This window comes from Mustelus asterias, chromosome 8 (assembly GCF_964213995.1).
Source record: "Mustelus asterias chromosome 8, sMusAst1.hap1.1, whole genome shotgun sequence".
NCBI lineage: Eukaryota > Metazoa > Chordata > Chondrichthyes > Carcharhiniformes > Triakidae > Mustelus > Mustelus asterias.
In genome coordinates, this window is record NC_135808.1 from 31,899,661 (window position 1) to 31,911,424 (window position 11,764).

Sequence of the window (11,764 nt, forward strand, 5' to 3'; positions counted from 1 at the left end):
AGTGTGGTTCTCCTTCGAAAGGAACTTCTGGCATGGTCTGTGCTTCCCACACAAATCCAAAGAAAAGATTGAGAACAAGACCAGGAACTCTTGATTGGCCTCATCAAACTGACCAAATCATTTGACTCAGGAAATCACGAGGATCGATGGATTGTTCCCCAGACATTTGGATGTTCATCACAATCCTGCCGTTGATGATATTATTGTAACTGTCAGGAGTGGGAGATCTGAGACAAACACTTTCTAAACCTGCTCCAGTGTCAAACAGTGTAACAACCTCCCAGACTATTCACAATCTACCTGTCAGGAGTTATTCACCTCATCAAAGATCCTCTGCCCTCTGGTATGAATATTAAATAGCATCTTGATGGAAGACTTTTTAACCTCAGTTGCCTCTGTGCCAAAACTAAACTGACCACCATAGACGTACGTAATCTACGGTTTGCGGAAGGCTGCAGTGTCGGTGCCCTCTCTGCACCAGACTTGCAAATTATCCCCCTTGAGCTCTTCAATTCTCCATGCAAAAAACTTGAGAGTTACCAAAAACTTAAATAGCAACCCAGACCTGCCAATCAAATATTTCACCTGCCATATATATTGAAGGAGAGACTCTGTGATACATTGGCAGCCATCTTCTTCAATATTGGTGAGGAGATCCAACACTGGCTCAGTTGCCCAGCTCAGCTTCCTACAAACTAGAGGAGGGAATGTGTAACAACAAAGACCTCGGTAAGAAGTCTCACAACACCAGGTTAAAGTCCAACAGGTTTATTTGGAATCATGAGTTTTCGGAGCGCTGCTCCTTCGTCAGGTGAGCGGAGGTTAGTTCACAAACATGGCATCGATTTGTGCAAAGGCACAATTGCAAGATATTTACAGATTAGAATGTGAACAGTGGTTGGAATGTGAGTCTTTACAGGTAAGAACAGTGTGTGGAGAGAGGGATAATCATAGGTTGAAGAGGTGTGAATTGTCTCAAGCCAAGACAATTGGACTTTAACTGTGAGACTTCTTACTGTGCCCACCCCAGTCCATCTCCACATCATAACAAAGACCTCCACAAGTCAACAGAAGTCCTAGTCCACAGAGTGGCTGTTGTCACAACTCTCCTGCACTGCAGTGAGACCTGGACTGTGCATCATGAAACACAAAACAGCTCGGGAAATTCCTTCCACAATATTCCCCAGATTCAATGGCAGGAACATCCAACAAACGCTCCAGCCTATCTTGAAGTCACCGCCACAAATATTCAGGAAAAACTCCAACAGATTCAACTATGATGGACTGGACAGTGTCTGAATATCTGAAATGAATCTCCCTCTGCCAGTGCCTGTTTTCTCAACTCGCAAATGACCAGCATTCCAGGGAAGGTTAGGAAAGCAATCACTACACAAAACACACCTCTGACATTCCCCTTGAAACCCGGTGGCATTGACATTAATGACTGGGAGGAGATTGCTGTCAATTGTTCAAATTGGAAACAACTTGTCCATCAAACCGCATCAACCTTTGTATCCAAAGTGAGGTCCCCGATGCTGCTGCACCGGTGATCTGTACCCAATAACAGGCAGCACCTTCGGGAGAGGGAGGGTGAGAGTCGGAGATTGCACAGAGAGTGGACACCAAGCTGGGGAGTTTCTTACCTGGAGAGGTGATCCGTTTCATTGCCTTCCACACTGGGTAGAGAAATGGGTCTCGGAAGCCTGCGTATTTCCCTGTTGGGAACTCCAGTATCTCTCCATCTTCACTCCCCTCATCATCTTCCCCATCCTCCCCTTTATCCAGGTAGCTGTGTGAATGGGATTGATTTAATCACTCTCTGCTGGATACAGACTGTGATCACAGTGTAAAATCCTCTGTGAGTTTAGATTAGATACTCACCTTTCTCTCAATCTTTTCAGTTCCTGTGGGACAGAAAATCAGAAATATTTAATAAATATACACGCTGCTGTTTAGATTGTAATGTTCAATGATGTAGAATCAGTGATTTCAGTCAAATGTGAAGGGATCTAATGGATTCCAGTGATGTGATCCCATGTCAGTCACCCCACCTCATGAATACACGCAAACCAGCCTCCCCTCCATTGACTCTGTCTACACTTCCCACCGCCTCGGCAAAGCACCCAGCATAATCAAGGACCCCACGCACCCCGGACATTCTCTCTTCCTCCTTCTTCCATCAGGAAAAAGATACAAAAGTCTGAGGTCATGTACCAACCGACTCGAGAACAGTTTCTTCCCTGCTGCTGTCAGACTTTGGAATGGACCTACCTCGTATTAAGTTGATCTTTCTCTACACCCCAGCTGTTGTTGTCACACTACATTCTCCTCTCCTTTCCTTCTCTATGAACGGTATGCTTTGTCTGTATAGCGCACAAGGAACGATACTTTTCACTATAGACTAATACATGTGACAATAATAAATCAAATCAAATTGACAGTTTTCCTCTGCTGCTGAGGACTATGAAGGTTCAAACGATCAGTTCCTTATTGTTTCTGATCTCTATTTTCCCATAAAATTCACAGTTTCTCTCTGTTCTTGTCACCCTGACTTGGTGACAGCGATGTTATTCTTAACCCCAACATCCCCTCGATACAGGGATAGCTGGAACCCAATCTGAGCGTCAGTGAGCAGGTTATTCCTGTGTAAACGCCACTTGATAGCAGTGTGGACATTTTCTCTCACACTGCTAATGGGGGGGTAATTAGCCGGATTGGATTTCCTCTGACTTTTGTCAACAAATTCATACCTGGGCATTTTTCCACATTGCTGGGGAGATTCCAGTGCTGCAGTCCGACTGGAACAGCTTGGTTGGCGTTGATTCTGGAGCACAAGTCTTCCGTACCATTGCCAGAATATTGTCAGGGCCTTTGCAATAGCCAGCACCTTCAGCCGTGTCTTAATGTCATGGTGAGTGAATTGAACTGGCTGAAGGCGTGAGGCTGGGACCCTCAGGAGGAGGCCGAGGTGGATCATCCACTCAGCCCTTCTCGCCAATGATGATTGGTTCAGCTTTGGTTTTTACACTGATGCTCCTTCATCATTCCGGACGGAGATATTTGTGGAGCCTCCTCCTCCAGTGAGTTGTTTCATTGATTCACGATTGGATGTGGCAGGACTGCAGAACTCAAATCCCATCCATTGGTTTTGGGATCACTTGGCTCTTGTCACATGCTGCCTCTGCTATTGAACATTCATGTAGTCTTGTGTTGTAGCTTCACCAGACTGACACCTCGTTTTTAGGTTTGTCTGGTGCTGTTCCTGGCAACAAACATATGAAAAATGGCCATTCAGCCCCTTGAGCCTGCCCCGCCATTTAATAAGATTGTGACTGATCAAATCGTAACTTTAAACATCCCGTCGACTCACCGACAACCTATCGCCCCCTTGCTTACCCAGAATCTACCCATGTCTGCCTCAAAAACATCAGAGTCTACCTCCTTTGCCTTTTGAGGAAGTGACTTACAAAGACTCACGGCCCTTTAACTTTGATCTCCATTTTAAATGGATGATCTTATTTTTAAACAGTGACCCCTAGTTCCAGATTGTCTGACTAGAGGAAACATCCTCTCCACATCCACCCTGTCAAGACTCCTCAGGTTCTTATAGCTGGAATGTTACGGACATTCACGCTGGTGGGATTTTCCCATCCCGCTCCAGTGAATGGACATTTGGCTGGACGCCAAATTCTCCGACTTCGCTGCAGTGGGAGTGTCGTGTGAACGGCCGGTAAGATCGCACCCTATGAGTGGGAATTTTCGGCTTCGCTCAAATCAAGACCGGAAAATGTTGCCCGAGGTCAACAAACATTCCCTTTCTCCGCCCCCTCGCCCACTCCAATTCCATGGCAGGCGGGACGGTAGACTTCCGGCGTATATAGAAACAAAGAAGATAGGAGCAGGGGGAGGCCATTTGGCCCTTTGAGCCTGCTCCGCCATTCATTACCATCATGGCTGATCATCCAACTCAATAGCCTAACCCTGCCTTTCCCCATAACCTTTGATCCCATTCGCCCCAAGTGCCATATCTAGCCGCCTCTTGAATATGTTTCAATCAAGTTGCCTCTTATTCATCTAAACTTCAACAGATACAAATCTAGGTCCTTAAAAGACAATATTAGTCCAATAAATCGTCCCTGCACTGCTTCCAATGTATTTATATTCCTCCATAAATAAGTTGACTGATACTGTACACAATACTCTAGATGTCGTCTAACCAATGCCCTGTACAACTGAAGCATTACTTTTGTATTCAATTTCATCACACTAAATGATAACATTCTATTCGCTTTTCTAAATACTGGCAGTACCTGCCTACTAGCCTTCCACGTTTCATGCACTAAGATACCCAAATCCTTCTGTATCTCAGAGCTCTGCAATCTCTCACCATTTAGATGAGAAGCTTCTTTTTTATTCTTGCTGCCAAAATGGATAGTTTCACATTTTCCTGTATTATGCTCTATTTGTCAGACCTTTGCCCACTCACTTAACCTTTCTATATCTTTTTTGTCGTCTCCTTATGTCCTCTTTGTAAATTAAACTGATTGTCAATATGTCTTTCTGACAAGATCCTATTAGTTCTCCCTTTATACACCACCCTACCATGTTGTTCCTGTCAGGAGGCCTGGACACGACTCCCACAAGTGACCTCTTGTCTTTACTATTTCTCATCTCCACCCAAACCGTTTCCGCATCCTGGTTTCCATAACCTAGGTCATATCTATCAATTGCGCTAATACATCATTAACTTACAGACACACTTTGCCACCTTTTCCTTGCTTCTTGACCTTTCTAAATATCTGAAATCCTTCAATATTCAGGTCACAATCCTTGCCTTCTGCAGCCATGTCTTTGTAATGCCTATCAAATGGTATTTATTTATTTCTAAGTACGCTCTCAGTTCATCTGTTTTGTTTTCAATGTTTTGTGCAGTCAGATACAGAGCTTTTATTTTTATCCTCTCATTATTTTTGTAACCTCTATCTCATTGGTGATTTACTGTTCGATTTGGACTCTCTATCCCTTCTGTCATGGTCTGTTTTTCATTTCATGTGAGAATACTTTTCTCTTTTGCCTGGTTGCTTCTCTTTCAGTGACCATACCTTCCCTGATCTGATCCCTTGTCCCCACTATTTAACTTAAAACTCTCTCTACTTCCCTTGATATGAGGCTCGCTAGGACAGTGGTCCCAGCACGGTTCAGGTGTAGACCATCCCAAAGATACAGATCCCTCTTTCTTCAGCACTGGTGCCAGTAATCCACGAACTCGAACCCACTTCTCCCATACCAGTCTGTGAGCTTCCTGCATTCTTTATTGAAGCAGGGTTGACCCCCTGGTTTGATGGTAACGGTAAAATTGTGGATAATGGTAGAGTGGGGACATGCCGGGCCATGAGGTTATAGATTGTGTTTGAATACAATTCTGCTGATAGCCCAAAGAGCTTCATAAAAACACATTGAGTCTTTCCTGTGAGATATAACCTTTTGGTTCTGATAAAATTCTTTTTAGCATTTTATGGAATCCTCTTAATTGTCTCTAAGCTTTATTAAAATGGGGAGACCTGAACTCTGTACATTATTCCAAGTGTGATCTAACTTTGGTTCAATTCAGGTTGATAGCATCTTCTCAGCTCACGCGTGTGTGTGTGTGTGTCTGTGTGTGTGTGCGTGTGTACGCGCATCTGTACTTGTGTGTACAGTTTTTGCGTACCTGCATATGTGTGTGTACCCTGCGTGTGTGTAATTACATGTAGATGTTACCTACATGTGTGTGTCTGTGTGTACCTGAATCTCTGTGTACATATACCCTGCGTGCTGTATGTATATGTGTGCATGTGTACCTGTGTGTACCTGTGTGTGCCTGCATGTGTGTGTACCTGTTGACATAAAAAGAAAATTGAGCAGGAGAGCAAACAGATTCTCCATTAGCTCCCAAAAGGTATTTCCAATTTTCGAAGTCTGGAAGCCTCTCCAGATGACCTTCTATTCTCTGGTTTGTCTCCAATGGATCTGGTTTCCTCTCAGCCCAGGCCACCCTCCACCTATCTGGTTTGAATGAATTCTGATTGTCACCTTAAACATTCCTGACAAGACTGTTTCTGTCTCTGATTCCAGTGCACCCATCTCTTCTCTCCCAATCCTTTTCTTTGCCCATTCACTCTGCTTCCAGTTACACTCCAGTCAGTGGAGGTGCTGAGAGTATGGGACCACCTCGCTGACATCCTGAACTCAATCCTGACTGATCCCTGTGTGTCCTCAGTTATACTGCACACTGGGCATTGTTGTCATGGGGTTTGACCCTATCATAAAATGCAGTTTACAATCACCCCACTAACAGTTTGGGGATTGGATTATAAAGGGTCACCTTGAGAAAGGAGACGCTGTCTTGCTGCTCGATGTCGACACAAAGGTTCGCTATCTTCCCCTCAAGTGAAGTCAGTTCTTCTTCAATTCTTCTCAGATTCTCCTCCATTGGTTGCAGATCTTCTTCCTTTTGTTTCCTCAGCTCTTCAATTAAATGTTTCTCTTTTTCTTCAAGATATCGATGGATTTGAGCAAATTGTGTGGAGATGTCTTGCTCCAGGGATCCAGTGAGTTGCTATGACAGTGAGAGAGATTGTTTAAACAGCGGGTTGTTAAAGGGTTGCAGTGTTGAAAGGGATCTGAAGTCATACTCACCTCCAGTTCTGAAATCTCCCTCTGCTGCCGCTGTTTGAATTCACTTTGAGTTTTCTTTTCCTTCTCCATGGAATCCAAGGATAATTTCAGCTGGTCCTAAAAATGGAATCAGATCTCAGTGTGATCCATTGTAATGTCTGCTGTTATATCACAAACTGTGAGGAGAGGTGTTCAGGGAGAGGTGTTAACATGTGGCACGAGCACTTTATAACCGGCAGAGTGAAAGGTATTGAATCAGACCAGGTACAGCTTCAAACCAACAACAGCTTCATGGTGTATAGAATATATGAATGGATTTGATAGTTTAGACATTGTTAATTGTACAGTAATTGTGTTTGATTGTGGTGCTGGTCTTGGGTTTTAAATGGGGATTTACTGTGCCTTTAAATAGGCACAGACTAAAACTGAGACAGTTGGGTTGGAGGATGCGTAGACCTGTTCGGGCTGAATTTTACACAGAGGCTTCTTTCACTGTCTGAGGAAAAGTCAGTTGCAACGCGACCAGCTTTAGTAAATGGCTGGTCTGCAGAGATATTGGGGACAATGGTCCCTCAAGCAGCGCAGCAGGCCGAGAGGCTTAAGCTGAGGCCGTTTAGCGGGCTCCCAATTGAGCGCCAGACCCTCTCTGTCAGCTTCGTGCCAGAAATCGGTGCGGAGCTGCATAATATATTCTGATTGTCAATTAAACATATTTTACATTTAATCAGCGGGCTCGGGACTGAAGTCTCGGAGCCTGCTCGCCTCTCTCCCTCCCTGCCAGGAGTGTTTCACTCCAGCAGGGTTTACAATAGCTCTCCACTTGCGGGGAGCTGGCGGCCCAACCGCGCTGGAGTGAAGTGAGGCCATCGAGGCCCCCGAGAAGGTCAGAGTTAAGGGGTGGTGACCCCTGCGCATTGCCAGCTTGGCAGTATCAGCCTGGCCCCCTGGCACTGCCCAAGGAGCAAAGTGCCAATGCCCAGGGGGCACCTGACATTGTCCACCAGGCATCGGGCAGTGCCAAGGCAGCGGGACCTAATGGGGGGCAATCAGTGGGGTGGGCTATCCCAGTGCCACTCTGCACTCGGCGGTGACAGAGGGAGGGATGCCAGCGATCGGGGCTGTGGGGGTGGGGGGAGAAATCGGGGCTGCGAGTGGGAGGGATGGTTGGGTTGGTGGGGTGGCAAGATTGAGATGGGCTGGGGGTGGTGGGGGGATGTTCAAGGCTGACCCGGACATGTTCGAGGGGCCAATGATCGGGTCTGGGGGGGTGGCGGGGGAGATCGGATGGGCAGCCTTGCAGGGTCGTGGGGCAGGCTAGCGATCAAACTGGCCAGCGATCGGGAGGCCGACAGTGTGTGGCTACTATGGATGCATTGATCTTGGTGCTGACAGATCAGCGCATGCACAGTGGCCCACTCAGCGCTATGCTGCCAGCCTCTCCAGCGGGAATTCTCTGGATTTTTCAGGTGAATCACACTCTGGCTCTCTGCAGTGCACAGACTGTGGGAGATTCATTTTGAAAATCCTGCTGAAAAAAACAGTGGGATTTACTTCAGTTTTTAACGTGAATTCGACACTTAGAATTTTTGGGGGGGAAATCACCCCATTAAGTTTAAATTTATTTATTAGTGTCACAAGTAGGCTTCCATTAACACTGCAATGAAATTACTGTGAAAATCCCTCGTCGCCACACTCCGGCGCTGTTTAACTACACTGAGTGAGAATTTAGCATGGCCAATGCATCCAACCAGCACGTCTTTCGGACTGTGGGAGGAAACCGGAGCACCGGAGGAGACCCACGCAGACACGGGGAGAATGTGCAGGCTCCGCACAGACAGTGAACCAAGCCGGGAATTGAACCCGGGTCCCTGACGCAATGTGAGGCAGCAGTGCTAACCACTGTGCCACCGTGCGGTATTACACCGTGGGAGGGTATTACCAAGGTGAGGGTTAAACCGCTGCCCCTTAGTGAAAGGAGATCCCACCTTCGAGTGCTGCTGGGATCTCTGACAGTTCCACCAACATCAGAAGAGAGCAGTGGGCACTGCTCGGGCTGTCAGGAGTCCCACACGTGTCAAAAGTGGACACCGGATGGAAGGAAGTGCAGGATATTTGAGTGGGGAAGGTTTGGACACCGTAGGTAAGGTGGGGCGGTGGGAACACAGGACATTCACACCGGCGGGATATTGGACACCCTTCTGGGAGGTTGATATCCAACCCTTGGCTTCTTAAGACCATCCGGAGCCTAATATCTCTGCGGGACTCGCTCATCTGGGTGGGCTATAAACAGCCAAATAAAATTCAACATTGGGGAGAGATCAGGCCAGCATAAAATTCCTCCCACAACACTGTAAATAAAAAGTGTGTTAATATTACACTATACTGTGTTAATATACTTCAACAACTGCTGTTCTGGCTGGAATAACAGTCTAAAAGTGAATGTTGGAACCTAAGAAAATGGAAAACTACCCTCCAATATTCTCAGAGTCTGAACCATTTATACAATGAAAGAGTGATAAGAGTTTCGTAGGCATGGTTAGTAAGGTTGCAGATGACACCAAGATTGGTGGACAGTGAAGAAGGTTATCTAGGATTGCAATGGGATCTTGATCAATTGGGCCAGTGGGCTGATGAATGGCAGGTGGAGTTTAATTTAGATAAATGAGAGGTGATGCATTTTGGTCGATCGAACCAGGGCAGGACTTACTCAGTTAATGGTAGGGTGTTGGGGAGAGTTATAGAAGAAAGCGGTCTAGGGGCACAAGTTCATAGCTCCTTGAAAGTCACAGGTGGACAGGGTGGTGAAGAAGGCATGCTTGGTTTCATTGGTCAGAACATTGAATACAGGAATTGGGACATCTTGTTGAAGTTGTACAAGACATTGGTAAAGCCACACTTGGAATGTACAGTTTTGGTCACCTTATTATAGAAAGGATATTATTAAACTAGAAAGAGTACAGAAAAGAATTACTCGGATGCTACCAGGACCTGATGGTTTGAGTTGTAAGGAGAGGTTGGATAGGGTGGGGGTTTTTTCTCTGGAGCGTAGGAGGCTTAGGGCTGATCTTATAGAGATCTATAAAATAATGAGGAGCATAGATCAACTAGATCGTCAGTATCTTTTCCCAAAGGTAGGGGAGTGTAAAACTCGAAGGCATAGGTTTAAGGTGAGAGGGGAGAGATACAAAAGTGTCCAGAAGGGCAATGTTTTCACATAGAGGGCGGCGAGTGTCTGGAACAAGGTGCCAGAGGTAGTAGTAGAGGCAGGTAGAATTCTGTCTTTTAAAAAGCGTTCAGACAGTTACATGGGTACGATGGCTGTCGAGGGATATGTGCCAAACGTGGGCAATTGGAACTAGCTTAGGGGTTAAAAAAAGGGGCGGTATGGACACGTTGGGCCGTAGGGCCTGTTTCCATGCTGTAAACCTCTATGGCTCAATGAATCTTTGTGTGGGCACAGGTTAAATCATGACCCAGGAGAAAAACAACATACGTGGCCTTGGTATTGTCACTATCGAACAGAAATCCAAAGAAAAAAGTAGAGTATTTTGTGAGCTCGATAGTTCAATGGTCATGAAAGAGGAACATATCAGACAAGTGTGTGATCTAATTGAATGGTAGAGCAGAATCGATGGGCCAAATGGCTGACATCTTTATGGCCTTAAATAGTGATGAAGGGTTGGACCTTCTGTCCGGCTTCTTGGGTTAAATGTACAATTAATATGAAACAGTCAGCAATGGAGGAAACCTATTTAACGCCGTATTCCACAACAGCTCGAGTTACCCACCCTCCCACTGTGTGCTATTGTCTCCCTGAATTGAAGACTAATCTCCAGGAATCTAATACGAGGCGACCCAGGAGAAAGAAAATCACAGGGACATGAAAAGAAAACAGCTTTTATTGTTTTTTCTTGGGAAACTTATTTGTATCAAAATATCACCGATGTTGGGAAATGACTGACAGTAAAATAAAATGAGCCAATCACTTGTTGAAGGCTCTCTGTTCATTTCCCAATTGGTGGGGAAGACAATGCTGATGAGGATTGACATGTGCATTGACCAATGGCTGGAGCCTGGGGGCGGGGTTTAGAGACAGGAAATCATGTGCTGAATTCTCCAGGGACAGAATCAGTTTCAGTGCGTTCCCCAACTCCAGAAATAATATCAACACAACACAGCCCGAATGAAGAAAGCTGAAACCTGGGACTGCATTCATATAATGTCTGTGTAAATAGAGGCTGTAAAACCTTTCACACACTATTAACACTCACACTCACATTTCCCACTGTCAGCTGTCAGCATTGAGCTGAAAGCGAGCAATCGGGCAGAGCAACATTTGTCTATTAACGTATTACAGTCCCGGTTACAACCCAATAAACACCATGAACATGGAGACGGGTAACTCACTGTGTCCCCTTACCTTGTACCTTTCAACAGCCATTGGTAGAGTTAGGAATCTGTGGGCTAAATGTGGGGGAGAGTCCAGACAACTGGCACAGATCAGAATCTCATCATTCTCACAGAACAGGATCAGCTTCTGCCCGTGTTTCTCACAGAGAGACTGCTCCCCATGTTCCTCCTCCAGTTTCAGCTCCAGTTGGCTGGTTTTCTCACAGAGATTGGCCAGTACCCTGTTACTGGTGAAACTTCTCCGGGGGAGAAGCTGCTGACATTCCGGGCAGGACACAGCCTGACGCTGCTTTCCCCAACACTTCTGGATGCAGGATTTACAGAAGTTGTGCTCACAGTCCAGCCGCACCGGCTCCACAAACAGAGACTGACAGATGGAGCAGGTTAAATCCTCACTCAGCGATAAGATGTGTTTACTGACGGCCATCTCCGTTGCTGCTCCTGCTTCTGTTATTCGCTGAACTTTCAGTTTCATTTCACCCAGTTCAGCATGAAATTCACTGAAAGGGCACGGTCATCATGCAAATGTGTCTTTGAACGCCCATTACAAAACACAACGGCCAAATTCTTGGATCTGGGGGTCGCAGATTGAAGATGAAAATCTGAAGAGAGTTCAGGTTCAACATTAACCCCTTCACTGCTGGCTATAAAATAGTAAGAAGTTTAACAACACCGACAACAAACTTCTTAGTGTTTA

General features: G+C 45.8%; 1 protein-coding gene across 2 annotated transcripts in view; it reads right to left on the reverse strand.

Annotated features, from left to right (window-relative positions):
* Positions 1-11,542, reverse strand: part of LOC144496979 (zinc-binding protein A33-like) — an 18,377-nt gene extending 6,835 nt beyond the window's left edge. For both annotated transcript variants that reach the window (XR_013498491.1, XM_078217640.1), the window contains exons 1-5: positions 11,078-11,542; positions 6,679-6,774; positions 6,365-6,598; positions 1,882-1,904; positions 1,644-1,789 (exon numbers count right to left, since the gene is read on the reverse strand). Coding sequence is in view for 1 of the 2 variants with exons in the window: in XM_078217640.1 (XP_078073766.1) it covers positions 1,644-1,789; positions 1,882-1,904; positions 6,365-6,598; positions 6,679-6,774; positions 11,078-11,542 (964 nt within the window). In the remaining variant the exon portion in view is untranslated. The remainder of the gene's footprint in view (positions 1-1,643; positions 1,790-1,881; positions 1,905-6,364; positions 6,599-6,678; positions 6,775-11,077) is intronic.
* Positions 11,543-11,764: the final 222 nt, after the last annotated feature.